The sequence below is a fragment of the Rhinopithecus roxellana genome, chromosome 19 (assembly GCF_007565055.1).
Source record: "Rhinopithecus roxellana isolate Shanxi Qingling chromosome 19, ASM756505v1, whole genome shotgun sequence".
Lineage (NCBI taxonomy): Eukaryota > Metazoa > Chordata > Mammalia > Primates > Cercopithecidae > Rhinopithecus > Rhinopithecus roxellana.
Window position 1 is genome coordinate 38,649,708 of NC_044567.1, and position 27,817 is coordinate 38,677,524.

At 53.6% G+C, this 27,817-nt stretch overlaps 2 protein-coding genes across 3 annotated transcripts in view; both read right to left on the minus strand.

Moving 5' to 3' along the window:
* The window catches only part of TBCD (tubulin folding cofactor D), a 220,329-nt gene extending 213,365 nt beyond the window's left edge, over positions 1-6,964 (minus strand). Inside the window, exons 1-2 of the mRNA XM_010354383.2 lie at positions 6,561-6,964; positions 2,105-2,155 (exon numbers count right to left, since the gene is read on the minus strand). Coding sequence (XP_010352685.1) covers positions 2,105-2,155; positions 6,561-6,744 — 235 coding nt within the window. The 5' untranslated portion in view covers positions 6,745-6,964. The remainder of the gene's footprint in view (positions 1-2,104; positions 2,156-6,560) is intronic.
* A 689-nt stretch (positions 6,965-7,653) lies between these two features.
* On the minus strand, positions 7,654-24,176 carry FN3K (fructosamine 3 kinase). Of its 2 annotated transcripts, none has more exons than XM_030924184.1 (6): positions 23,771-24,176; positions 21,230-21,381; positions 17,255-17,346; positions 16,717-16,829; positions 9,663-9,785; positions 7,654-8,220 (listed from the first exon to the last, which is right to left on the minus strand). In XM_030924184.1, the coding sequence occupies exons 1-6, from the start codon at positions 23,909-23,911 to the stop codon at positions 7,882-7,884; spliced, it is 960 nt and encodes a 319-aa protein (XP_030780044.1). In that variant the 5' UTR covers positions 23,912-24,176; the 3' UTR covers positions 7,654-7,881. The 2 variants fall into 2 exon arrangements, with proteins under 2 accessions (XP_030780044.1, XP_030780045.1); XM_030924185.1 differs by having other exon boundaries at positions 16,717-16,799; positions 23,771-24,172.
* Between the last annotated feature and the right edge of the window lie 3,641 nt (positions 24,177-27,817).

Here is a 27,817-nt window from a genome sequence, read left to right on the forward strand (position 1 = left end):
GAGATACAGCCCCTGAAATCAGAGAGACTGGCAATGCTGAGTGCTGAAGAGAACCCAGAGCAGCTGGAATCCTCATACCTTGTTGGCAGAAATGGTCAACAGGACAATCTTCATGGAATCAGTATGGTATTCCATCATGTAGCATTATTATTAACAGCCAAAAACCAGAGACAACTCAAATGTCCATCAACAGATAAAAGAAACAATCCCAGCACTCTGGGAGGTCAAGGAGGTGGATCATGAGGTCAGGAGATCGAGACCATCCTGGCTAACATGGTGAAACCCCGTCTCTACTAAAAATATAAAAATTAGCCGGGCGCAATGGCAGGCGCCTTGTAGTCCCAGCTACTCAGGAGGCTGAGGCAGGAGAACGGTGTGAACCCAGGAGGCGGAGCTTGCAGTGAGTGGAGATCGTGCCACTGCACTCCAGCCTGGACAAGAGAGACTCCGTCTCAAAAAAAAAGTGGCTCATGCCTGTAATCCCAGCACTTTGGGAGGCCAAGGCGGGCAGATCATGAGGTCAAGAGATTGAGACAGGCCGGGCGCGGTGGCTCACGCCTGTAATTCCAGCATTTTGGGAGGCCGAGGCGGGCGGATCACGAGGTCAGGAGATCGAGACCATCCTGGCTAACACGGTGAAACCCCATCTCTACTAAAAAACAAACAAACAAACAAACAAAACAAATTAGCCAGGCGTGACAGCCAGCACCTGTAGTCACAGCAACTTGGGAGGCTGAGGCAAGAGAATGGCGAGAACCCAGGAGGCGGAGCTTGCAGTGAGCTGAGTTCATGCCACTGCACTCCAGCCTGGGTGACAGAGCAAGACTGTCTCAAAAAAAAAAAAAAAAAAAGAAGACATCCAGACACTGGGTCTGGGTCTGGCAACACTAGAGTAGAAAGACAATGGATGGAAGCACACTTTCTGTCTCCACCCAGCCATGCCATCCACCAACTGCAAAACTCCATTCCTTGTTCCTCAGACCCGTGACAGTCCAGAAAGTTCACCTCCTACAAAAATCTAAGTCTCACTGTGTCACCCAGGCTGGAGTACAGTGGTGCAATCTCGGCTCACTGCAACCTCCGCTCCTTGAACCTCCGTTCAAGCGATTCTCCTGCCTCAGCCTCCTCAGCAGCTGAGACTACAGGCATGCGCCACCGCGTCCAGCTAATTTTGTATTTTTAGTAGAGATGGAGTTTCACCATGTTGGTCATGTTGGTCTCCAACTCCCGACCTCAAGGGATCCACCCACCTCGGCCTCCCAAAGTGCTGGGATTACAGCCGTGAGTCACCACCCCCAGCCAAAATGTGTTATTTGAAGGAAAAAACCCACAACAGGATGCACAAAACCAGCTACTCTTTAAGAGGCACATGTGCGCACACAAAAGACTGACGCTTAGCGCCTCCCACACAGATCTCAACACCACAGGGGGCAAGGAAACCCAGGCAAAAAGCAGCTCAAAGACTGAGTGGTGAAACCGGGCTGTGAAGCCAAGGTGTATAGTCCCCACCCATGCTGCCTCTCAACGTGGTGAATATTGCTACCTTCCTCTTTCCCAGGTTAACTGCCAGGAGCATGCGTTTTATTTGTAGGTAGAAAAAGAAAAATTTTAATCAATGTGAAATACATCAAAAATAAGGACAATAAGAAACCACACCCCTTACACTAAAGAAAACCAAGCCTCAGTGTCCCCATCTGTAAACTGGAGATGACCACAGACGCCCTCCTTAGCTGCCATGAGGATTAAATGATGGCCCATGGGAAACACCTGACCCTGTATGACTATTATCAGAAAGACATGTGCTCAGATGTAAACTAAAACTACTGTAAACTAAAAACACATGAGGAGCAAATGCTGTTTCTTTAGCAGAGAGGAAGAAAGTAGCTCAGACACCTCTCCCCCCAGTCCCCAGCCTAGAGTGACACCTGGAACTCAAGCCACTATCACAGGTCGGCTAAAACCAACCAGCCAGGCCCTGCAAGCAAGTAAGACAGGGACACTTGGCCCTTGATCCTGGCAAAGCACATGCATGTGCCAACCATACACCAAGGCCTCTGTGGTCATCTGTAATTGAAAGATCAAAATCAGAAGCTTCTATTCTTACCAAGGTGTGGGTCCAACAGATGAGGCTGCTCCTGGTATTTGTCCATTATTACTAAAAACAAACATAACAGGAAAATTAATCATCACTAGGCCAAACATACCCATGAGCCTGAGAAATCCCGTTTTCCCTTGCTGATTTCCACAGAGCAGCTCCACCTCTTCCCTAGCACTCAAGAGCACACCTCCCCTCTCACTGAGGGAGGCCACACAGGCCACCTGGAGGGAATGCCCCACCTCCCTCTAGCCTTTTGAGGGCCGTGGCCCAGCCTCGTGCACTTTACTTGCTTGGCACACCGTTCCTCTTTTCCCACTTCCTCTATACTCTTCCTAACAGTCTCCTCCTCGCCTATTCCTTCCTTCACTCTCCCCTGCCTCTGCCAGCAGTTAAGGGCCAAGCTCAAGGCTGTCCCTGTGAGACACACATCACTGGCATTCCTCTCACACTTCCCTGCCAAACATGCCTGTAAACTGAAAACAAAATTCTAAGCCCCCCAGCCATCTAACAGACCCCTCCTCTTGGCCAAGGGCATTCCAAACTTAACCCGAAAAACTTGTTCAGGCCTCATGACGGGAAGCGAGGGTGGGTGGGGGGGCCGCACAGGCCTCATTATACCCTCCTCCGGCTGGAATTCAGGCACAGCTGATCAGTATTAGCATTAAAACTTAAGTAGTAATAAATTGTAATTAAATCTTAAGTAGCAATAAGACAGCAAATTCCAGCCTGATTCTAGTATAGCATCACATGACAGCAGGCCCTGAAGGAAATCAAAATATTTTTCCCCAAAATATATTTAACATATTTTGAAATGGCCCTAATAAGTTGTCTCTTGTGGGGAAAAGCTACATTCTGTCAAGAATCCCTTCCCTTTCTAGGTCTTTTCCCTGATCCAGGAGAAAATTAACCAAGTCTCGTACCTTTTTAGTCTGATAAAAAGCATTTACAATCTATTCTCTCTGAAACCAGCTCACTGGAACCTTCATCTGCATAAGAAGAACCTTGGTCTCCACAATTTATCTTAATCTAGACAATCCCTTCTATGGATTCCAGGTCTTTGGATAAACTCTTTCAACCAATCATCAATTGTGAAATATTTGAATCCACCAATGACCTGGACGCCCTCCCACCCAAGATGCCCCACCTTTCCTAACTAGACCAATGTACATCTTACAGGTATTCATTGATGTCTCATGTCTCCCTAGACCGTATAAAACTAAGCTGTAGCCTGACTTCCTAGGGGACATGTGACCTCCTGAGGCTGCCTCACTGGCACATCCTTAACCTCAACTGATTGAGACTTGTCTCAGATTTTTGGTGAATATATCCAGGCCCTGCTCCCTTCCACACAGCTGCCAGCTCTTCAAACCCATGACAAACCCTGAGCCACCTATTTGGCCTCCTCTCAGCAGCTGAAACTGCTTCTGTCCAATCTGGCAGCTCCCATCTCCACATGTGAACACACCCACTGCTTCCCAGCAAAACTGCCTTTGCAAAAGTTAGATCAGTGAGGAAATTATGGCAATGTGGGAGATATGATCCAGCCAACCCCCTCATGCCTTTAGTCTTCAAGCTTCAGTTACCTTTGGGAGGCATTTAGCTGATAGCTTAAATGCTAAGAGCCCTTCCCCAAAACTCAACTGCCTTTGTAAAGTTAGTAAGAGGCTACCAGGCTAGGAGGAGGGGAGCCTGATTTCCGTTAAGGTGTAACATAATTGCCAACCATTATTCTTGAGATCACAAGACATGCGAGTTCCCCAATTACTCCTGCAGACCACATCACCATTGCAGAACCTGAGTCTGGCCTTTAAAGATGTCTGTTCAGGGCCGGGCGCGGTGGCTCAAGCCTGTAATCCCAGCACATTGGGAGGCCGAGACGGGCGGATCACGAGGTCAGGAGCTCGAGACCATCCTGGCGAACACGGTGAAACCCCGTCTCTACTAAAAACTACAAAAACTAGCCGGGCGAGGTGGTGGCGCCTGTAGTCCCAGCTACTCGGGAGGCCGAGGCAGGAGAATGGCGTAAACCCGGGAGGCGGAGCTTGCAGTGAGCTGAGATCCGGCCACTACACTCCAGCCTGGGCGACAGAGCGAGACTCCGTCTCAAAAAAAAAAAAAAAAAGATGTCTGTTCAGATTGTTCCCAAGTTCCACACCTACACTAACATCCTCCGACCTATGATAGCTCCACGTGGACCCGCCCACTGCTCCTGGGGCCCCACCCAGAAGCGATTCAGCACATCACGGAGGATCATTTCCGACTCCCCTATGATTGTATGCCCCTAACCAATCAGCCACCCGCATCCTTTCCCCCAGATTACCTCCAAAAAACCCTAACCCTCAAATTCTCAGGGAAACTGATTTGAGTAATAATAAAACTCCAGCTGGGCGTGGTGGCTCACTTTGGGAGGCTGAGGCAGATGGATCACGAGGTCAGGAGATGGAGACCATCCTGGCTAACACGGTGAAACCCGTCTCTACTAAAAATACAAAAAATTAGGCGGGCGTGGTCGCACGCACCTGTAGTTCCAGCTACTCGGGAGGCTGAGGCAGGCGAATCGCTTGAACCCGGGAGGTGGAGGTTGTGGAGGTTACAGTGAGCCAAGATCTCATCACTGCACTCCACCCTGGGGTACAAAGTGAGACTCCGCCTCAAAACAAACAAACAAACAAAAAAAACCCCACACACCTCTAGTCTAGTCTCCCTTTCAACCAGCTCTGCAGGAACTAAACCTCCATCGAAATTCCCCCACCCTGACAAATCAACTCTATCTGGGCAGCCCGCAAGAAGAATCCACTGCGGCCAAGCGCGGTGGCTCACACCCGTAATCTCAACACTTCGGGAGGTTGAGGCGGGCGACCACTTGAGGTCAGGAGTTTGAGACCAGCGTGGCCAACATGGTGAAACTCCTTCTACGAAAAATACAAAACAGGCCGGGCGCGGTGGCTCACGCCTGTAATCCCAGCACTTTGGGAGGCCGAGACGGGCGGATCACGAGGTCAGGAGATCGAGACCATCCTGGCTAACCCGGTGAAACCCCGTCTCTACTAAAAATACAAAAAACTAGCCGGGCGCGGTGGCGGGCGCCTGCAGTTCCAGCTACTCGGGAGGCTGAGGCAGGAGAATGGCTGGAACCCGGGAGGCGGAGCTTGCAGTGAGCTGAGATCCGGCCACAGCACTCCAGCCCGGGCAACAGAGCGAGACTCCGTCTCAAAAAAAAAAAAAAGAAAGAAAAAAGAAAAATACAAACAAGCCGGGCGTGGTGGCGCGCGCCTGCAGTCTCAGCTACCCAGGGGGCTGAGACAGGAGAATCGCTTGAACCCGGGAGGTAGAGGTTGCAGTGACCCGAGATCGCACCACTGCACTCCAGCCTGCGCAACAGAGCAAGACTTCGTCTCAAAAAAAGAAAAAGGGAAAAAAGAAGGAACCCATTGGGCTCTTACACCAGGAACCAGAAATCTGGCTTCACTGGTTCCTGGATGAGGGTCCCTCACCCTCAGAACAGTTCCGCACAGAGGTACCGTTATTCGCCCCAGCTTACAACCGAAGAAGCGGGCAATGAAGCATCAGGTCCAAGTGACAGGGCCAGAATTCACAGGCAGGAGCATCTGACGCCGTAGCCCGCACTCCCGCGCCAAGGGCCCCCACCCTGCCTGACTCCTAAAATCAGAGTGCTGTCATTCCGAAATGAGGAAGGCCAAATAACACAGAAGTTCTTCTTACTCAAAGGGTCCACAAAGATGATTTTACTGAATTATAAAACCCTATGTAACATTTAACTACGAGATCCTCAGGACTTGTTTGGAAATTATCCATTATAGACAGCGGAAAAGGTGGGTCTGAATTCCGAGAACTGAGATTCATTGAACGGCCTCCACGGGGTACCCACACCGCACCCTGCCTGCAGAGGCACGGAGCCGGCCAGCCAGCCCGCTCTGTCCACCGCGTCCACGGAACCGGCAGGCTGCTGCCCTCCCCACCCAAGGCGCCCTTTGTTTGCAGCAGGTTTGCTCCCCGCGTTCCCCCTCTCATTCCCTATCTCCCTGTCCACACGGCATTCACAGGAGGCAGGCACGGCAGGGCTGACCGGCCGTCCGGAGGGGTCTGGCCCGAGTCTCCCCGGCCCGGGCACCTCCTGCAGTGACGGAGACCGGGGCGGGAGGGCTTCTGCACCCCGCCTCCCGGGAAGGCCGCAGAGACTTCACCCCGCGGGAGCAGGCGCTCCGCGGGCCACGGTCCCCCCAAGGAAGGTGCGCGTCCGCCCCGTGCACCGAACACCGCGCCGGGATGGCCCTCTCCCGCCTGGAAAGGCCGCGCCCCACCACGGCCCGCGGGACCGCGCACCGGCAGCCCTCGCTGAGCAGCCGGCGCCGTCGGGCTGCGGTCCCCGCCCGGGAAAGTGCACCCAGAGCGCCGAGCCCGGGCTGGGGGAGAAAGCGCGCGCGCGGCCTCGCCCACGCACCGCGGAACCGCTCCAGGGCCACCTCGCGCGCCACGCCGCCGCCGTGCACCTCCCACAGGCGGCCCAGCAGCGCCCGGGTCTCCGCGCTCTCGCCGAACGCTTCCAGCGCCGCGCGAAAGACCAGTGTCTCCTCCTCCGCCTCCTCCTCGGGGCCGCCCGCGGCCGGCTGGTCGCTCAACGCCATCTCGGCTGCCTGGGGACCGCGCCCCGCCTCACGGACTCGCAGCTCCGACTCCGCTAGAGCGTGAGCGCCGGGGATGAGAGATGAGGGATGAAAAGGAGGCGCCCGCTGAGGCGGCAACAGACGCTGGCCCCGCCCCGCGACCTCCGACCCCGCTCACCGGCCTCGCTACGGAACGCGCCGGCTGCCAAAATACCGCGCGCGGGACGGCGCCGTGCATGTGAGGACGCGAGCGTGCAGAAGAGGGCGCCGCGGACAGACACGGGGCGCGAATGGAGCCGGGACCGCTCGGCGGAGCCTGAGCACGCGGTGGGCAGGGCGGGACAGGGGGTGGGGCCTGAGACGCGGTGGGCCGGGCAGCGGGATGGAGCCGGTGCCAGAAGACAGCGGGGCGGGGCCTGACCAGGCGGTGGGCGGGAAGCGGGCGGGCCTGCGGGTGGGGCCGGGGGACGCCGGGGCGGGGCCTGAGCACGCGTGGGCAGGGGGTGGGGCTGGCGCGACGGGGCGGGGCCCGGGCACGCGAGGGCGGGAGGGGCGGGGCTTGCGCTGGGGGCCGGAGAAGGTGGGCGGGGCCTCAACACGCCGGGGGCAGGGGGCGGGTATGCGCGGTGAAACCGCGAGAAGGTGGAGCGGGGCGGGGCCTGAGCACGCGTGGCCCGGGAGGGGCGGGGCCTGAGCACGCGTTGGGGCGCGAGGCGGGCCCAGGGACCCACCCCTCAGAGCCGACCGCCCTGACTCCCACTCCCGCCGCGTTGGGACCCGCGGATCCCACGGGGGCGCTGCGCCGACTTTGGTCTTGGCCACCGGGTCCGCGTGCGTTTCCCCTGAATCGCCGCAAACACGTCCGCGCACAGCTGGCCGTGCGTCTGGCCCTGAAAAGGTGCCCCACGCGCGGAGGAAGGAGGCGCAGGACGCCAGCCGAGGCCCGCTGCGGGCTTTATTGGTCCCCAGGATCTGGGAGGGGTCAGGGGGAAGCGGGACGGGGACAAAGGGACGGGGATGGGGGGCAGGGACGGGGTGACGGAACCGGGGGTCGGAGACAGAGGGACGGAGCTGGGGGTAGGATACGGGGGTCGGGGACAGGGGCAGGAGGAAGGGGGGCAGGGGCATGGGCAGGGGCATGAGCAGGGGCAGGGGCCGCTACTTGAGCAGCCTCCGCATGGTGCCCAGCGAAGGGCTCCTGTACTCCCGCCCGAAGTGGTTCCAGTGGTTCAGGTAGTTGAACAGCTGGTAGAGCAGCAGCCGCTGGTCGAAGCCCGGAGCCTTGGGGATCTTCCGGTGGTAGGCGGTGAAGAAGGATCTGGGGAACCCCCCAAACATCAAGGCGATTGCCAGTTCAAACTCCGAATGGCCATAGAAGGAAGATGGGTCGTAAATAATGGGCCCCACGTCGTCCTCAGCCACGTTTCCCGACCAGAGATCCCCGTGGAGCAACGCGGGGACAATCTCTAGGCCACAAAACAGATCCGGGATCTTCACCTACAAGAGCAACGGCTGCAGTTACCGCTGGCCTCAGGGAGCCCCGGCCTCGTCACCTCCTTGGAAATAAGGCAAAGCCCACTCGCGAGCTGCTCTGGTGTCCAGCCCCAGCACTGCCTGCGAGCCCAGAAATAGGGGCCACCTGACTTCAGAGGAGTCCAGCTTTGTCTCACTTAGGATTTCCTCCTAATTGAGGTCTAGAAGCTCCACACAGTGGAGAACCTCCGGGGTTGCAATTTTAATCAATCTGCAGAATAGGAAGCAGTGTTGCGCTACCTTCGCAAACTCTCTCCACTTTTATTTCACTACACATATATGTCTGCAGGTTTTGTTTGTTTGTTCTTTGAGATGAAGTCTCGCTCTGTCACCCAGGCTGGAGTGTAGTGGCGCCATCTCCGCTCACTGCAACCTCCGCCTCCCGGATTCAAGCGATTCTCCTGCCTCAGCCTCCTGAGTAGCTGGGATTACAGGCGCCCGCCACCACCCCAGGCTAATTTTTGTATTTTTAGTAGAGATAGGGTTTCACCATATTGGCCAGTCTGGTCTTGAAATCCTGACCTCAGGTAATCTACTCACCTCGGTCTCCCAAAGTGCTAAGATTACAGGCGTGAGCCACTGTACCCAGCCTAGTTTCTTCATTAATGAGTTAAAGCCTCTTTGATGCATACTCACTCTGGATTGACATGCACATCCTTTTTTAACATTTTGAGAGTTATATTTTGATTTTTTTTTTCTTTTTGAGACAGGATCTCACTCGTCCAGGCTGGAGTGCAGTGGTGCAATCTCCACTCACTGCAGCCTGCACCTCCCGGGTTCAAGCAATTCTCCTGCCTCAGCCTCCCGAGTAGCTGGGATTACAGGCATGCACCACCATGCACGGTTAATTTTTGCATTTTTAGTGGAGACGGGGTTTCACCATGTTGGCCAGGCTGGTCTCAAACTCCTGACCTCAAGTGATCCGCCCACCTAGGCCTCCCAAAGTGCTGTGATTACAGGCGTGAGCCACCGTGCCTGGCCGAGAGTTATGTTTTGAAATTGGTCACTCTGGAGCATCTGGCACCTACATCTTCCCATGGGAGAGGAGCAGGATGGAGTGGACAAGTGTTACTGATAGTAAGAAAAGTGATCATGGTAAATGCCACAATTTATAAGCACCTGTGTTTCACATGAGGCAAGTCTGAGGTTAAATACCTGGGAACCTAGCAGTGGAGAGGGGCGCTAGGAGCCAAGTGTGTCTTCACTTCTCACCCCTTTCGGATTTCCTGTCAGGGGAACCCCCTACCCCTGTCCCCCTTCCTCCCTGATGTGTCCCTGACTTGACCCGCTGCGCTCCAGAGCTCAGTGTTCCCAGCTCCAGCTCACTTTTACGGAGGACCCCGCCCAAACGCAGTGGGACCAGGAGAGAACCAGCTCTTTCCCAGAGAAGTCACTGCCGTGCCCACCTGTAGCCGGGACCAGAGTTCTCGTGCCTCTCGGTCAGCATAGTCCTTCTCAATGAGGTCCAGCTGCGCCTGCAGCCGGTGGCGGGCGAAAAAGGTCGGCCAGTCGTCCTGCCACTCATTCACCTGGGCAACAAGGGGAAAGAGGCCAGTGTTGCTCAACCCTAGAGGGACCATTAAAAACACAGCAAAGAGCTAGTAAGCCAACGAAGGAGGTAGGACAGAAACATAAAATACTCGACCCAGAAGAAGGCCAGTAAAGAGGGAACAAAGGGCAGATGAGACAGACAAAAAATCCCAAGATGACAGACTGAAACCTAACCATATGACTAAGCACGTTAAATACAAATATCAAAAATAAATGCTCTAGGAAAATGACAGATTGGCAGGTTGGAAAAATAAAGCAAATCCAACAATAAGTTATGTGCAAAAAGACATTATTATAAAAAAAAAAAAAAAAAAAAAACCTTAAAAGGATGGAAAAGATACACCATGCTAACACTCGTCAAAAGAAAGGTGGAGGCTGGGCACGGTAGCTCACGCCTATAATCCCAGCACTTTGGGAGGCCAAGGCAGGTGAATCCCTTGAGCCCAGGAGTTAAAGACCAGCCTGGGCAACACGGGGGAAATGCCATCTCTTCTAAAAATACAAAATTAGCCGGGCGTGGTGGCGGCATGTGCCTATAATCCCAGCTATTCGGGAGGCTGAGGCAGGAGAATCGCTTGAACCTGGAGGTGGAGGTTGCAATGAGCCGAGATCGCGCCACTGCACTCCAGCCTGCGCAACAAGAGTGAAGCTCCGTCTCAAAAAGAAAGCTAGAGTGGCTACATTAATATAAGACAAAGCGATTTCAAAGCAAAGAAAATGAAGTATAGTCATTTCACAAAGGGAGTCAACTAGTGAACATAATATTCCTGAATGCCTACGCCTATAATAACAGAGCTTCAAAATACATGAAAGAACTGCAGGAAAAATAGATAAATCCCATATCCTGCTACGGACTCAGTGGTGCCCCCACCCCCATTCCTGCGTTGAAGCCCTAACCCCTAACACGCCTGTATTTGAAGGAAGGGCCTCTAGGAGGTAATTAGGATTAAATACAATTGTAAGGGTGAATTATTACTCCAATAGGATTCGTGGCCTATAAGAGGAATAGAGTAAGATTTCTCTCTCCATGCACATGAGTCTCAAATTGAAAAGAATTTAAGCATGCAAAGTATAATGAAATTCAATTAGAAATCAATAGGAAGGCCAGGCCTAGCGGCTCATGCCTGTAATCCCCGCACTTTGAGAGGCCGAGGTAGGCGGATCACGAGGTCAAGAGATCGAGACCATCCTGACCAACATGGTGAAACCCCGTCTCTACTAAAAATACAAAAACTAGCTGGGCGTGGTGGTGCACACCTGTAGTCCCAGCTACTAGGGAGGCTCAGGGAGGAGAAGGCTTGAAACCAGGAGGCAGAGGTTGCAGTGAGCCGAGATGGTGCCACTGCACTCCAGCCTGGCAACAGAGCAAGACTCCGTCTCAAAAAAAAAAAAAAAGGCCGGGGGCGGTGGCTCACACCTGTAATCCCAGCACTTTGGGAGGCCGAGACGGGCGGATCACGAGGTCAGGAGATGAAGACCATCCTGGCTAACACGGTGAAACCCCGTCTCTACTAAAAATACAAAAAAAAACTAGCCGGGCGCGGTGGCGGGCGCCTGTAGTCCCAGCTACTTGGGAGGCTGAGGCAGGAGAATGGCGGGAACCCGGGAGGCGGAGCTTGCAGTGAGCTGAGATCCGGCCACTGCACTCCAGCCTGGGCCACAGAGCGAAACTCCGTCTCAAAAAAAAAAAAAAAAAAAAAAAATAGGAAAATTTATGGGAAATCCTCAAATATTTGAAAACTAACACACTTCTAAAATCTGTGTAAGGAAGACTTCAAAAGGGAAATGAGAAAGTGTTTTCAATTGAATGAAAGCAAAAACACAACTTATAATTTGTGAGATGCCACTAAAGCAGTACTTGGGGGAAATGTATAGCACTAAACGTCTGTGTTAGCAAAGATCTCACAGTAATGACCTCAGCTTCTACCTTAACCAACCAGAAAAAGAAGAGCACATTAAACCTAATGTAAGCAGAGGCCAGGCACAGTGGCTCATGCCTGTAATCCCAGCACTTTGGGAGGTCGAGGCAGGTGGATCACGAGGTCAGGAGTTCGAGACCATCCTGGCCAATATGGTGAAACCCCATCTCTACTAAAAAGACAAAAATTAGCCTGGCGTGGTGGCAGGCGCCTGTAGTCTCAGCTGCTTGGGAGACTGAGATAGGAGAATTGCTTGAACCCGGGAGGCAGGGGTTGCAGTTAGCCGAGATCGCACCACTGCACTCTAGCCTGCTCAACAGAGCAAGACTCCATCTCAACAACAAAAAAAGGATAATAAGGAATTTTTTTTTTTGAGACCAAGTTTTGTTCTTGTTGCCCAGGTTGGAGTACAAATGGCATGATCTCGGCTCACTGCAACCTCTTCGCCTCCCAGGTTCAAGCGATTCTCCTCCCTCAGCCTTTCAAGTAGCTGGGATTACAGGTGCCCGCCACCATGCCTGGCTAACTTTTTGGTATTTTTAGTAGAGATGGGGTTTTACCATGTTGGCCAGGCTGGTCTTGAACTCCTGACCTCAAGTGATCTGCCCGCCTCGGCCTCCCAAAGTGCCGGGATTACAGGTGCGAGCCACCGTGCCTGGCCTCTGAAGGACACTTGCAGGAAAATACACAAACTAGGAGACACTATTTGCAAATCATGTATCTGGTAAAAGACTTATATCCTAAATATACAAAGAACTCTCAAAGCTCAATAATAAGAAAAACCCCTATTCACAAATTGGGCAAAATAATTGAACAGATGGTTTCACCAAAGATGGTATTTTGTCGGCAAACAGGCACACGAGTAGATGCCCCACATCTTTAGTCATTATGGAAATGCAAAGCAGAGCCTCAGTGAGATAATATTTCACGCCCACTAGGATGGCTGTAATTTAAAACAGAAAATCTCAAGTGTTGACAAGGATGTGGAGGAACTGGAACTCTCATATGCTGCTGGTGGGACTGTAACAGGGCGCAATCACTTTGGAAAAGAGTGTGGTAGTTTGTTAAAGAGCTAAATATGGACCTACCACAGGACACAGTCCTTCCCCTCCTAGGTATTTACCCAAGGTAAGTGGAAGCATTTGTCCAGACCAGGATTTGTACACAAAGGTTCACAGCAGCTTTATTTGTATAAGCAAAAACTGGAAATGACCCAGAAATCCATCCACGTGTGAAGGGATAAACAGGCTGTGTTAGATCCATACAGTGGAATGGACTTCTGACACATGCAACATGGATGCGTATCACGGATGAATATCAAAGGATTTTAGACTTGAATAAATATCAGAATGATTATGCTGAGAGAAGGCAGACAGAAAGAAGGCATGCCACATGATTCTATTTATATTAAATTCCACAAGATGCAAACTAATCTATAGTGACAATACCGATGAATGGTTGCCCAGGGGCAGGGAAGGGCACGAGGAACCTTTTGGCGGGTAATCAGTATACTCACCTTGACTGTGGTAAGAGGTTCACAGGTACAAACATGTCAAAATGTACCAAATTATACGTCTTAAATGAGTGCAATTTATGTCAGTTATACCTCAGTAGAGAAAAATACAAAGTTGATTTTATACAAAGGGTTATTTTGTAAAACTCCTTTGGGGAGGACCGCCCTCGTCAGTGGCTCCCACCAAGACTCTCCCTGCACATGCGTGCTGTGTGACTCGGCCCCTGGGCTCACCCCCTGGTGCTCTGTGCACCTCAAGAGAAGGATGGAAAGGCCCCTCCCCACAGCCTGGCTGTCAGATCCCCAGCTCAGAGGTGCACCGTGCAGCCTTCCGTCACTTCCCATTTGCCTGCCCAAGCTCCCAGCGTCTCAGCTCTGTCTTCTTTCCAGAAGACAACCAGGCTTAGTGTTGGGAGCAGGAGACCAGCATGGGCTCACCCAGTCCCGCCACCTGAACAGAGGGGCTGTGATCCTCCATGCTGCCCAGGGAAGGGCCACCTGGGTACACAGCTGGTCCCAATGACCAGGCCTCCCCTGAGAGAGGGGCTGTGCCGTGGTCAGGGCATGTGCTATGAAGCCAGACCGAGAGTCGAAGCCCGGCTGCCCCACTGACAAGCTCCACAGACCCCGGTGTGAACTCTGCACATCACTTTCCTCATCTATACAACGGATTAATGACGTTATCTGTCTGGTTACCTGCTGGGGCAAGTGGGTGAGTTGAGTCCGATGAAGCGCTTAGAACGGTGCCTGTATGGGGCCGTGTCCAGAGCATGGGGCAAGCACCGCAGCCGACCCCGCAGGCAGCCTGGGCGGGCCTTAGTGCCCAGGTGTCCGAGGAGCCCACCGCTCAGCACTGCCCCCGAGTGGCTGCAGCACACACTCCCCCAGGACCCATTCAGCCCTCCCAAGGAGTGGGAAGCCTCTGGAACCTGGTGCTGTCCGAGGCACCACGTGCAGGAAGCTGCGCAGGTGTCCTCCCTGGCCCCTCGCCCTTCCTAGCCAGGCTGCACCTGATCTGAGGTGGGTTCTTTGATCCTGGAGTCTGAGGGGCATTGAGGGCCTCCCTGTGCTCCAAACAGACCAGCCCCCTTCTCATCTGCTTCACACACAGGGGCTTTAGGTAAGATTTCACTTCGTTTCTTTGAAACACTACCCTGCTGGGCCAGCCAAGTCCTGTAGACCCAGCCACTTGCAACCCTTGACCTCAGCATCCACAGCAGGACCACAGGCTGCGCCCAGCCGTGCTCACCCGGACGATGAAGAGGGTGCTGCTCACTGGCTCCGGACAGGTGTGTGACCCCAGGGGAGCCAGCTGTGACTGAGATCTCGGGGGCCTTGGTAAACCTGGTAAGCTCCATGTGCAGTTGTAGCGAGCCCAGCTGTGAGGACTGCCTGTGGTCTGGGAACCCTAAATCTGCTTGGGCGTCATGAGGATCCTGCCCCAAGTGACCTCCAGCTGGGAGACTCGCCCTCCACCTGCGCCAGGGAGAGCTTGGCCATTGTCCGCAGGGACCCAACTAGTCAGGATGGGCTTCGACCAGGAGACAGACTGGAAAGTATTCTCTCTTCAAGAAGCAGTGACTCTGAACTCGCTCCTGTATAATGGGTGCTGTGTTCCTAACAAAACCAAAATATGGTCCAATAATGGCTGCTTTGAGGGAAGCACAGAGCACTTGGGGTGTCCAAAGCCTTCTTTGGAACTTCACAGATTTCAAAGATGATGTTCAAGAAGCCCCAGTATTATTCAGCCATAAAAAGGAATACACAGGCTGGGCGCGGTGGCTCACACCTGTAATCCCAACACTTCGGGAGGCCGAGGTGGGCGGATCACGAGGTCAGGAGATCGAGACTATCCTGGCTAACACGGTGAAACCCCGTCTCTACTAAAAAATACAAAAAATTAGCCAGGCATGGTGGTGGGCGCCTGTCGTCCCAGCTACTTCGGAGGCTGAGGCAGGAGAATGGCGTAAACCCAGGAGGCAGAGCTTGCAGTGAGCAGAGATCGTGCCACTGCACTCCAGCCTGGGCGACAGAGCGAGACTCCATCTCAAAAAAAAAAAGGCTGGGCGCGGTGGCTCACGCCTGTAATCCCAGCACTTTGGGAGGCCAAGGCGGGCGAATCACAAGGTCAGGAGATCGAGACCACGGTGAAACCCCGTCTCTATTAAAAATACAAAAAATTAGCCAGGCGCAGTGGCGGGCGCCTGTAGTCCCAGCTACTCAGGAGGCTGAGGCAGGAGAATGGCGTGAACCTGGGAGGCGGAGCTTGCAGTGAGCCGAGATTGCATCACTGCACTCCAGCCTGGGCGACAGAGCGAGACTCCGCCTCAAAAAAAAAAAAAAAAAAAAAAAAGGAATACATAAAGAAACATGTGGTCTAGCCATATAATGGAATATTATTCAGCCATAAAAGAATAACATTCTAACAGCTGCTACAACATGGAAGAGCCGTGAAATATGATGCTGAGTGAAAGAAGCCAGACACAAAGGTCACATATTATGTGATTCCAGTCACATGAAATATCCAGAATAGGCCAATTCAAAGAGACAGAAGGTACATTAGAGGCTGCCAGGGACCAGGGAAGGGGAAAATGGGGAGTGACTGCTAATGGATTCTGCTCGAGACCATCCTGGCTAACACGGTGAAACCCCGTCTCTACTAAAAAATACAAAGAAACGGCCGGGCGCGGTGGCTCAAGCCTGTAATCCCAGCACTTTGGGAGGCCAAGACGGGCGGATCACGAGGTCAGGAGATCGAGACCATCCTGCCTAACACGGTGAAACCCCGTCTCTACTAAAAATACAAAAAACTAGCCGGGCGAGGTGGCAGGTGCCTGTAGTCCCAGCTACTCGGGAGGCTGAGGCAGGAGAATGGCGTAAACCCAGGAGGCGGAGCTTGCAGTGAGCCGAGATCCGGCCACTGCACTCCAGTCTGGGCAACAGAGCGAGACTCTGTCTCAAAAAAAAAAAAAAAAAAGAAAATGTTCTGTAGTTAAACAGCAGTGATGGCTGCACACCATTGTGAATGTACTAAAACCAATTAATTCTAATCCTTTAAAATGGTGGATCTTATGTGAATTATATCTCAATTGTATCTAAATAAATAATAATTTGTAAAGGCCTCAGGAGAGGAGCTGAGTAATGAGGACTTAATCCCTGACTTTGCACACTACCCATCACGCAGTCTCCAGTCCCTCATACTCATCAGGAGCCTTGTGCAACACAACCTTTGCACTTGAGGCCCCCTCTGCTTGGAATGCTGATCTGCCTGCCCCAGCATGTCACACGAGCCTGCCCAGCTCAGCTCAGTGACCCTCGGCATCTGCTCTCCCCATGCCAGGTTTCACAGCTTGTACTCTGCTTTCAGAAATCAGGTAGTCAATCTTGCTGGTGCCTGGAGGACTGGCATTCTGTCACGTATAAAGAGTGGGTGACCAGCATTAGGGTATCAGGAAACACCCTCACCCAGGCACTCACCTGCGGGATGAAGCCACAGCATGTCACCGTGTGGAAGCCGAACTTGTTCACATACCGAGGCTCAGCACCCTCACCTCTTCGGCCTGTTGACAGAGATCCTTGACCTGAAGGAGCTGTTTGTCTTTCTCTTAGATGCCAGACCTCAGCAGAGCATCAGTATACGCCTGGGCTACGCATGCTAGAATATGGATGGTCTGAGGATGTACTACATACAATAGCAATTAGTCAATATATGGATCTGCCAGGACAGTCCTACCTCAAGCACACTGGACAGCAGGGCTGGGTATAAAAGGGGTTACTATTACCTCAAGCACACCAGAAAGGAGGGCTGGGTATAAAAGGGATCATGTGCCAATTCTACTAGCTTGTCAGCTACATCAAAATTCTTATTTAATAATCTCATTTTCATAAGGTAGTGTAAAGAGAGATGGATATAACTCAGCCTACTGTCGAAATGCCACCAAGAAGTACCATGAGCACCAATCTAAGGTAGACAGTGTGGCTGGGTCAAGGGTACCAAAAAGCAATCTGAACATACCCACTGTGTTCTCCTCCTCCTTCAACTTCTCCCTGAGTTTCTGGTTGTAAAGGTGCAAATCTGCCATCTGCTCTCCAAGTTTTGATGCTTGACTAAGGAAAGAAGAAATGCAGCTAATTAAAACAACAAATGATAAATAACACCACCCAGTTTGTTTGTTCCATTTTGAGAAATGTTTTAAATACACTAAAAACTACTTTCCACTCTTTAAACAGTAAAAAGTAAACAGCAGGAGATGACTCTTTCTTTTCCTTTTCCTTTCTTTTCTGGGGCCGGGCCTTGCTCTGTCATCCAGGCTGGAGTGCAGTTGCACAATCATGGCTCACTGCAGCCTTGACTTCTAGGTCTCAAACAATCCTCCCACCTCAGCCTCACAACTAACTGGGACCACATGCCTGTGCCACCATTCCTGGCTTTTTTTTTTTTTTTTTTTTTTTTAAGAGATGGGGTCTCCTCCTGCCTTGGCTTTCCAAAATACTGGGATTACAGGTGTGAACCACCATGCCTAGCTGGCAATGACCCTTTCCAGAAAATAAAATCATGTAATCACCAATAGGAATTAACCAAGTGAGCTTCAACAGAAGTCTTGGGAGGTACCAGGAATTCAGGGAGGAGTGCTGAAAAAGCAATGATAAGTGAAAATGCAGGGCCAGGCACAGGGGCACAATGGCTCCGGCCTACAATCCCAGCACTCTGGGAGGCTGAGGTGGGAGGACTGCATGAGACCATGAGCTGAAGGCCAGCCGGGGCAACACAGTGAGATCCCATCTCTACAAGAAATTTAAAAATTTAAAAAAAAAAAAAACAGCTACAAATGTTTTTGTGAAAACCAATGTAAATCACAAATAGGAAAAAGACTGGGGTCCAGGCATGGTGGCTTATGCCTATAATCCCAGCACTTTGGGAGGCCAAGGCAGGCAGATCATGAGGTCAGGAGTTCAAGACCAGCCTGGCCAATATGGTGAAACCCCATCTCTACTAAAAATACAAAAATTAGCCAGGCGTGGTGGCAGGCACCTGTAGTCCCAGCTACTCGGCAGGTTGAGGCAGAAGAATCAGTAGAACCCAGGAGGCAGAGCTTGCAGTAAGCCTAGACTGCATCACTGCACTCCAGCCTGGATGACCGAGTAAGACTCTGTCTTAAAAAAAAAAAAAAAAAAAAAAAAAAGGAAAGAAAAAGATGGGCTGGGTGTGGTGGCTCACACCTGTAATCCCAACACTTTGGGAGGCCGAGGCAGACAGATCACTGAGGTCAGGAGTTTGAGACCAGCCTGGCTATATGCTGTCTCTACTAAAAATACAAAAATTAGGCCGGGCGCGGTGGCTCACGCCTGTAATCCCAGCACTTTGGGAGGCCGAGGTGGGCGGATCACGAGGTCAGGAGTTCGAGACCATCCTGGCTAACATGGTGAAACTCCATCTCTACTAAAAACACAAAAAATTAGCGGGGTGAGGTGGTAGGGCACCTATAGTCCCAGCTACTCGGGAGGCTGAGACAAGAGAATTGCTGGAACCCGGGAGGTGTAGTTTGCAGTGAGCTGAGATTGCGCCACTGCACTCCAGCCTGGGTGACACAGCAAGACTCTGTCTCAAAAAAATATATATATATATATACATACACACACAAAAATTAGCTGGGTGAGGTGGTGGGGTGCCTGTAATCCCTGCTACTCGGGAGGCTGAGACAAGAGAATTGCTTGAACCTGAGAGGTGGAGGTTGCAGTGAGCTGAGATCAGACCACTGTACTCCAGTGTGGGCAAGGAAATGATACTCTATCTCAAAAAAAAAAAAAAAAAAAAAAAAGACTGGCATGATAATCGTATACCAAATGTTAACAGTGATCCTTCTCTGCTGATGGAATGATGGTGGCTTTATGTCTTCACATGAGTTTGTATTTCCCACATTTTATACAATGACCATGTATGACCTTAATAATTAGAAAAAATGTAAGGACTCCACAGCATTCATAGATTGCTTCATTCTGCCCAAAGTGAGCTGGCATTAATGTGCTATAAAGTACAAAACAGGCTGGGCGCGGTGGCTCATGCCTCTAATCCCAGCACTTTGGGAGGCCGAGGCGGGCAGATCAGTAGTTCAGGAGTTCAAGACCAGCCTGGCCAACATGGTGAAACCCCGTTTCTACTAAAAATACAAAAATTAGCCGGGTGTGGTGGCACACCTGTAATCCCAGCTACTCGGGAGGCTGAGGCAGGAGAATTATTTGAACCCAGAAAGCCGAGGTTGCAGTGAGCCAAGATGGCACCATTGCACTCCAGCCTGAGCAACAGAGCAAGACTCTGTTTCGGAAAAAAATAAAATAAAAATAAAGTACAAAGCAAATGATGGGTTCAAATATACTTATTTTGGCCAGGTGTGGTGGCTCAAGCCTGTTATCCCAGCACTTTGGGAGGCCGAGGTGGGCGGATCACTTGAAGTCAGGAGTTTGAGACCAGCCTGGCCAACATGGTGAAACCCCATCTCTACTAAAAATACAAAAATTAGTTGGGTGTAGTGGCAGACACCTGTAGTCCCAGCTACTCGGGAGGCTGAGGTGGGAGAATCATTTGAACCCTGGGGGCAGAGGTTGTAGTGAGCCGAGATTGCACCACTGCACTCCAGCCTGGGCAACAGAGCAAGACTGTGTTTCAAAAAATAATAATGCCAGGCGCGGTGGCTCAAGCCTGTAATCCCAGCACTTTGGGAGGCCGAGACAGGCGGATCATGAGGTCAGGAGATCGAGACCATCCTGGCTAACACGGTGAAACCCCGTCTCTACTAAAAAAATACAAAAAACTAGCCGGGCGTGGTGGCGGGCACCTGTAGTCCCAGCTACTAGGGAGGCTGAGGCAGGAGAATGGCGTAAACCCGGGAGGCGGAGCTTGCAGTGAGCTGAGATCCGGCCACTGCACTCCAGCCTGGGCGACAGAGCGAGACTCCGTCTCAAAAAAAAAAAAAAATAATAATAATAATAATAATAAGATATATATATATACGGCCGGGCGCGGTGGCTCATGCCTGGAATCCCAGCACTTTGGGAGGCCGAGACGGGCGGATCACGAGGTCAAGAGATCGAGACCATCCTGGCTAACACGGGGAAACCCCGTCTCTACTAAAAAATACAAAAAACTAGCCAGGCGAGGTGGCGGGCGCCTGTAGTCCCAGCTACTCAGGAGGCTGAGGCAGGAGAATGGCGTAAACCCGGGAGGCGGAGCTTGCAGTGAGCTGAGATCCGGCCACTGCACTCCAGCCTGGGTGACAGAGCAAGACTCCGTCTCAAAAAAAAAAAAAAAAAAAAAAAATATATATATATATATATATATATATATACTTATTTTATGCAGCCTCATTACAGCCAAACTAATCTAGGAAAACCAGTCATATACCAGAAAGCAGTAACTTTTTATCTCCATTAAGAATGGCAGGGTGGAACTCTTGGCCCTGCCTCTGATAACCAGGCAGTTGTGAGGACAGCTCAGCCACAGGCTTCTCCTTGTTTCTGTCTCCCTCCCCCTCTCTATCCCTTTCTCTGTCTCTCTCTGCCTGTCTCAGAGTCTCTCTCTGCCTGTCTCTGAGTCTCTCTCTCTCTCTCTCGGAGTCTGTCTCTGCCTGTCCTGGAGTCTCTCTCTGCCTGTCTCAGAGTCTCTCTGTGCCTATCTCTGAGTCTCTGCCTGTCTCTGAGTGTCTCTCTCTCTCTGTCTTGGAGTCTGTCTCTGAGTCTCTCTTTCTCTGTCTCGGAGTCTCTCTCTGCCTGTCTCTGAGTCTCTGCCTGTCTCTGAGTCTCTCTCTCCCTGTCTCGAAGTCTGTCTCTGCCTGTCCTGGAGTCTCTCTGCCTGTCTCTGAGTCTCTCTGCCTGTCTCGGAGTCTCTCTGCCTGTCTCGGAATCTCTCTGCCTGTCCCGGAGTCTCTCTCTGCCTCTCCTGGAGTCTCTCTCTGCCTGTACACGTTGTGTGCAGATGGGTCTCACACACACTCACCTGCTCAAGCTCCTCATCTTCAAATGCTCCATCACAAAGGCAGCCCCACCTCCCGGCAGGTCGATGACCTTCATGGGCCTCGGCACCCGCACCAGGCCCGTGCTCCGGAGGGCCTCCAGGCTGGCCACCTCCCCCTCAAACATCTGCCGGGCCTGCATCCAGAACACAGCCATGAGCCTTGTCAGCCTTGTTGACTCAGCCAGGGCCTCTGCCCACCGGGCCCTTGATGGAAGTAAACACGTGGGAATCACAAGGACCTTCAGTCACTGCCAGCTGGCTGGGAGCTGCTGTCCACTGCAGAGGGCAGGGTGCAGAGGGGCCCCTGTCGGAGAGAGAGGCTGCAAGCTGAGGCTGAGCCTGGGGCATGAGGGGTGTGGGGTCTGCAGGCTGCTGTGACAGGAGGATGCACAGGCCACGTGTGGGCACCAGGGAGCACTGAAGGCGTGGGGAGGTGTGAGTGAACCAAGGTCCGGAGCTGGACCCCCGGGTTACCCACCTTCCTTGCTGCCTTACTTAGGGTGGGGCAGCCACAGCACATACATCGGTGGAGCTGACTTGGGCACACACTTCGGGCAGGGAAGAAGAGGGCCGGGCCCATCAGGCGGGGCTTCAGGTCCAAGGCAGGGGCTGGGAAGCTCAAAGGTGCCGCACACCTGGCCGGCCCCCGCCTCCCACGGGACCTGGGCCTTCCTGTTTCTGAAATATTCCCACAAACATTCCTACCGTAAGTCAGGTGAACTCTCACTTCACATACACTACACATTGGTTGAAAACATGCATTGATGAACATGGTCTGTGAGTACCTCGGCCTATAGAATTGCATGTTTGTCTGTCTTGAGACAGGGTCTCACTCTGTCACCCGGGCTGGAGGGCAGTGGCGTGATCTTGGCTCACGGCAGCCTCCGCCTCCTGGGTTCCAACGATTCTCCTGCCTCAGCTCCCCGAGTAGCTGGGATTACAGGTGTGGACCACCCCACCCCGCTGGTTTTTTTTGTATTTTTACTAGAGATGGAGTTTCACCATGATGGCCAGGCTGGTCTCGAACTCCTGGCCTCAAGCGATTCACCTGCCTCGGCCTCCCAAAGTGTAGAATTGCATGTTTAAAAAAATCAAACCTCATGAATGAGACCAAAGTATCTACTGGTGCACAGGAACAGAACGCCCTTTCCTTCAAAGTACCCCAGGGAAAGCTCAGGGACAGCCTCCCCAGCCTGGCAGCCCTGGCCAGCCTGCACCGAGGGTGGGTGTGAGCGTCCCCAGGTGGGAGGGCGGCCGGCACACCCCAGCCCTGCTCCCAGGGTGAGCTCACAAGCACCATGCCGAACTCCTGGGCCTGCCCCAGGGGCTGCATCATCACCTGCTCTCATGCAAGGACTGAGCAGCTGCCGTGGGCAGGCCCTTCACGGGGGTGGGAGGGAAGGAGGGGTCTCACCTGGCAGAGCTTTCAGGACCAGCTGAGGAAGTTTCCCAGGGCCCGTGGGAAGCCTGAACCAAAAACTGCTTCCCTGTGAGTGGGACTCCCCACTTTGAGGGTTTTGGGTTCTGAGCCGGCAGAGCCAGCGGTGCAGGAGGATCCGATCACACACCCAGGCTGCATGGCTCTGGGGTTCCTCCTGCCAGCACTGCCCACCAGGACCCCTGCTGCCCCTCAGCCAGTCCCCCTACCAGAGTGTACAGGGCCTCCTGAGCCCACTCAGGCCGGGAGGGCACCCAGGCCTGCCTTTCCCCACCTTTCGGCTCTCCAGGCCTAACCTTCTCCACTTTCTCCGATAACATTTTCCATACTTTTTTTTTTTTCTCTGTCACCCAGGCTGGAGTGCAATGGCATGATCTCAATCTTGGCTTACTGCAACCTCTGTCTCCTGGGTTCAAGCGATTCTCCTGCCTCAGCCTCCCCAGTAGCTGGGATTACAGGCCCGTGCCACCACGCCCGGATAATTATTGCATTTTTTAGTAGAGATGGGGGGGGGGTTTCACCATGTTGGCCAGGATGGTCTCGAACTCCTGACCTCAGGTGATCCGCTCACCTCGGCCTCCCAAAGTGATGGGATTACAGGTGTGAACCACCGCGCTTGGCCTTCCATACATTCTTAAACAGAACTATTTTCAGCAGGAGATAGAAATCAGGTCTAAACACAGGCAAGGCCTGTGGGAAGAAGAACGCTGGCCCGGCCCATGGGGTCCCTGGCAGGGGCCCAGCCATGTCTCTGCTTCTTCCCCACTGCCAGGAGGACGGTGGGCTGAGAGGGGCGGCCCAAAGTGGAGCCAGGGACCGCAAGCCTCACCTCCCCTGACGCTTGCTGGATAGAAAAGTTAAAACCACCCCCAAAAGCCTGCGCACCGAGGCCAAAGGAAGGTCACGGATCGTGCAGACACAGACCCTCACAGAACGCTTGATCCGGGCCCACCCAGCAGGTGCCACCTCCCAAGGGCCAAAGCTGGCCGCCCCCTCCCCAGGCCCAGCCCCAGGAAATGCGCCTGCCCCCGACCTCTCCGCCCCCCCAGGCTCCGCAGAGCCCCCGCCCGCGCACGGGCCAGCACCTGCGTCCTGCGGTTGACTTTGACGAACACGGGGCCTGCGTCCGTGTCGTAGGCTCGGCCCTCGCAGATGCAGCCGGCGCCGGGGCTGCCGAAGGCCCGCAGGGTCGCGGTGCGCAGCTCGGCGCGCAGCAGCTGCTCCATGGGGCGCGGGGCGCGGGGCTCGGCTCGCTCGGAGCCCGGCCCAGGCGCTGTGGGGCGGGGCGGGACCGCGCGGCGCGTGACCCCGGGCGGCGGGAGGGGCGGCCTCGGGCGGGCTCGCCGTGCGCTCCCCGCGCTGGTCCGGCTTCCTGCGCCCGGGATGCGGGGGAAGGGGCCGGGGTCCGCGCAGCTCTTCGCGGGCGCGCTGGGGCCTGAGCTCCCTGCAGGGACCCGGAATCCCTCCCCCGCAGCGGACGCAAGGTCCGGCCCTCGGCCCGGGCGCGGGTCACAGGCCTGGCCGGCTTCCCACACTGCAGACCTGGCCGGGCCCCAGCGCCCCCGTGATGACGTGGGGCTTGCGCACGGGGTGCCAGGTGCCAATCCGAGAGAGAGGCTGACGAGGGGGCTCCCATGGCACGCGCTGACCCGGCCCAGGGTGGGACCCCTGATTCCAGGACATCCTGGGAAAGGGACTTGAGACACAGGAGTGCCCACGCGCGCCCATGCATGCATACACGTGGGTACACAGGCGTGCACGCGAGCAGGTGGGTACTGAGCCCAGTCCACGCTGAAGTCATTTGATGTGAGGTTTTTTATTGTTTGTTTTTTGTGTTTTTAAGAGATAGAGTCTCGGCCGGGCGCGGTGGCTCAAGCCTGTAATCCCAGCACTTTGGGAGGCCGAGACGGGCGGATCACGAGGTCAGGAGATCGAGACCATCCTGGCTAACCCGGTGAAACCCCGTCTCTACTAAAAATACAAAAACTAGCCGGGCGACGAGGCGGGCGCCTGTAGTCCCAGCTACTCGGAAGGCTGAGGCAGGAGAATGGCGGGAACCCGGGAGGCGGAGCTTGCAGTGAGCTGAGATTGCGGCCACTGCACTCCAGCCTGGGCGGCAGAGCGAGACTCCGTCTCAAAAAAAAAAAAGAAAAAAAAAAGAGATAGAGTCTCACTGTCTCCCAGGTTGCAGTGCAGTAGTGTGATCTCGGCTCACTGCAACTTCTGCCTCCTGGATTCAAGGGATTCTCCTGCCTCAGCTTCCGGAGTAGCTGGGATTACAGGCGACCGCCACCATGCCCAGCTACATTTTGTAGTTTTAGTAGACACGGAGTTTCCCCATGTAGGCCAGGCTGGTATCCATCTTCTGACCTCAGGTCATCTGCACACCTCAGCCTTCCAAAGTGCTGGGATAACAGGCATGAACCACCGCACCCAGCCTAAAGTGAGCTGGGGGACCAGGTCATGGGGGCCCCTACCACAACTCCCCTCCACCCCCCTCATGAGCCCGTGAAGACCTCCCCCACTCTCTGCTGGTTTTTCATTCAGCCCATGGTGAGTTCACTTTATAAAATAAGAAAGGGCCCAGGAAGAGCGATTTGGGGCTAATGGCGTTTATTGAGCTTTTGCTGTGTGCTAGCACCCAAGTGAAATGCCAACAAAACCTCACAACCGTCCTGTGAAGGGGCTGGTCACTACCCCCGCCTTCCAGATGAGGAAACCGAGGCACAGAGAGATTAATCTGCTAAGGGTCCTGCACTGGGAGGTGGCAGGGGGATGTCAAGGGTGTCTTTCTGACATCAGCCCCCACCTTCTCAACCCACGAGTCTCCGGAGGAAGCCGAGTCTCCCAACAAAACTGTGCAGCAGGGAGTCCCCGGAAGGTTCCGGGACCGGGCGGGGACTTCAACCCACGAGTCTCCCGAGGAAGCCGAGTCTCCCGACAAAACTATGCAGCAGGGAGTCCCCGGAAGGTTCCGGGACCGGGCGGGGACTTCAACCCACGAGTCTCCCGAGGAAGCCGAGTCTCCCGACAAAACTGTGCAGCAGGGAGTCCCCAGAAGGTCCCGGGACGGGGCCAGGACTCTGCATTCCCAGGATGTGTCGCAGGAAACTCCCCATGCCCAGCTGGAACCCTGTGACTCTGTTCCACGAGCAGGTGCCCACTTTTGTAGAGATACCTCTTCTAAGAGGTAGGCAGCCTCTGGGAAGATAAAGCCTACAGCTTTTGATGAGACCAACATCTGCGTGAGGTTGGTTTACTGATTGATTGACTGAGATGGAGTCTCTGTCGCCCAGGCTGGAGTGCAATCTCAGCTCACTGCAACCTCCACTTCCGGGGTTCAAGCAATTCTTCTACCTCAGCCTTCTGAGTAGCTGAGATTACAGGCACATGCCACCACGCCCTGCTAATTTTTGTATTTTTAGTAGAGACGGGGTTTTGCCATGTTGGCCAGGTCGCCCAGGCTGGAGTGCAATCTCAGCTCACTGCAACCTCCACCTCCAGGGTTCAAGCAATTCTTCTACCTCAGCCTTCTGAGTAGCTGAGATTACAGTTGCGCACCACCACGCCTCGCTAATTTTTGTGTTTTTAGTAGAGACGGGGTTTTGCCATGTTGGCCAGGATGGTCTCAAACTCCTGGCCTCAGGTGATCCGCCCACATCGGCCTCCCAAAGTGCTGGGATTACAGGTGTGAGCCATGGCACCCGGCCAAGCAGCCACCTCGTGACAGGAGTGGCAAGGCTGCCGCAGCACAGCAGGTAGGACAGGAGGATGGCTGTGGTATCTGCAGACAGGGCATGTGCCACTCCCTGGCTTTCTTTTCTCATCTGAAGCCCACCCTGCTATTGCATCTTGACAGAAGGTTCATGATAGGCCAATGTGAGCCCTCGTACGTCTGTAAATTTCTTTATTCCTTGTTGACACTTTGGCTCGGTATCGAATTCCAGCTTGGAGATCAGACATTTCTTTAGGAACCGAGGAGGTGCCATGGCTTGCCAGCTCCAGTTTTGATGTAGAGAAGCTCATCGCCATTCTGGTTCTTATTTTTTGTGTGGAAACTGTTCTATCTCTGCAGGCTTTTAGGGTCTTCTCTGTGACACCAGTGAAAAATTCCCAGGGAGGTGTTAGGGTGAGTCTCCTGTCATCCCCTGAACAGGACTGGTGGGTCCTCCAATCCTGGGACCGTCTTTAGTTCTTTCTGATGTTCTGCCTCTGTTTTCTTGGTTCTGTTTTTTGGAATTCCAACACTTTAGAGTCAGTCCTCTCTGTTATCTTCCCAAAGCCCCTTGTAATTTTCCTTCCTACAACTCATGAGTCTACAGTCAGATAGTAGGCGTCACACAGAGAACCGTACGAGTGCTCAGGTCTCTCAGTGAGGAGAGGTGCCTGAATGAAGAAATAGACATGTGGGCACCAGGCTAGGAAGTCCTCTAGGTGGGGGGTGAAGAGCCGTTGAAGATTCAAGGGCAGGGCAGTTAAGTGACCCCAATTTTCTTAGAGGATGAGTAGTGTAAATTGTATGGTGTGCAAATAATACTGTTTTTGAAACGACCTGTATCGCCCAGGTGCAGTGGCTCATGCCTGTAATCCCAGCACTTTGGGAGGCCGAGGCGGGGGTGGATTACAAGGTCCGGAGTTTGAGACCAGCCTGGTCAACATGGTGAAACCCTATCTCTATGAAAAATACAAAAAAATTTTAGCTGGGCGTGGTGGCACACGCCTGTAATCCCAGCTACTTGGGAGGCTGAGGCAGGAGAATTCCTTGAGCCTGGGAGTGGAGGTCGCACTGAGCCGAGATCGTGCCACTGCACTCCAACCTGGGTGACAGAATGAGACTCTGTGGCAAACAAAAAAGAATCTGCCCTCCCGTTCTGGGAGTGGTACCATCCGTGTTTTCCCCCGTCTGCCTGGATATCTTAGCACAGGGCCTGGTCTGCGGTGCTGGTCAGGTCTTGGGGACCACCCATGCTTGTGATCCCACCACTAGCCCAGGGCAGAGGCGTGGACAGAGTGGATGGAGGTGGGATGTGGACCTCAAGCTGGAGGAGTCGAGGAGGACCCGAGAAAGGAGCCTGACACAGACATGGGCAGGGTGTGGGGAGACCACAGGACAGAGCCGAGCCTGGCCACGG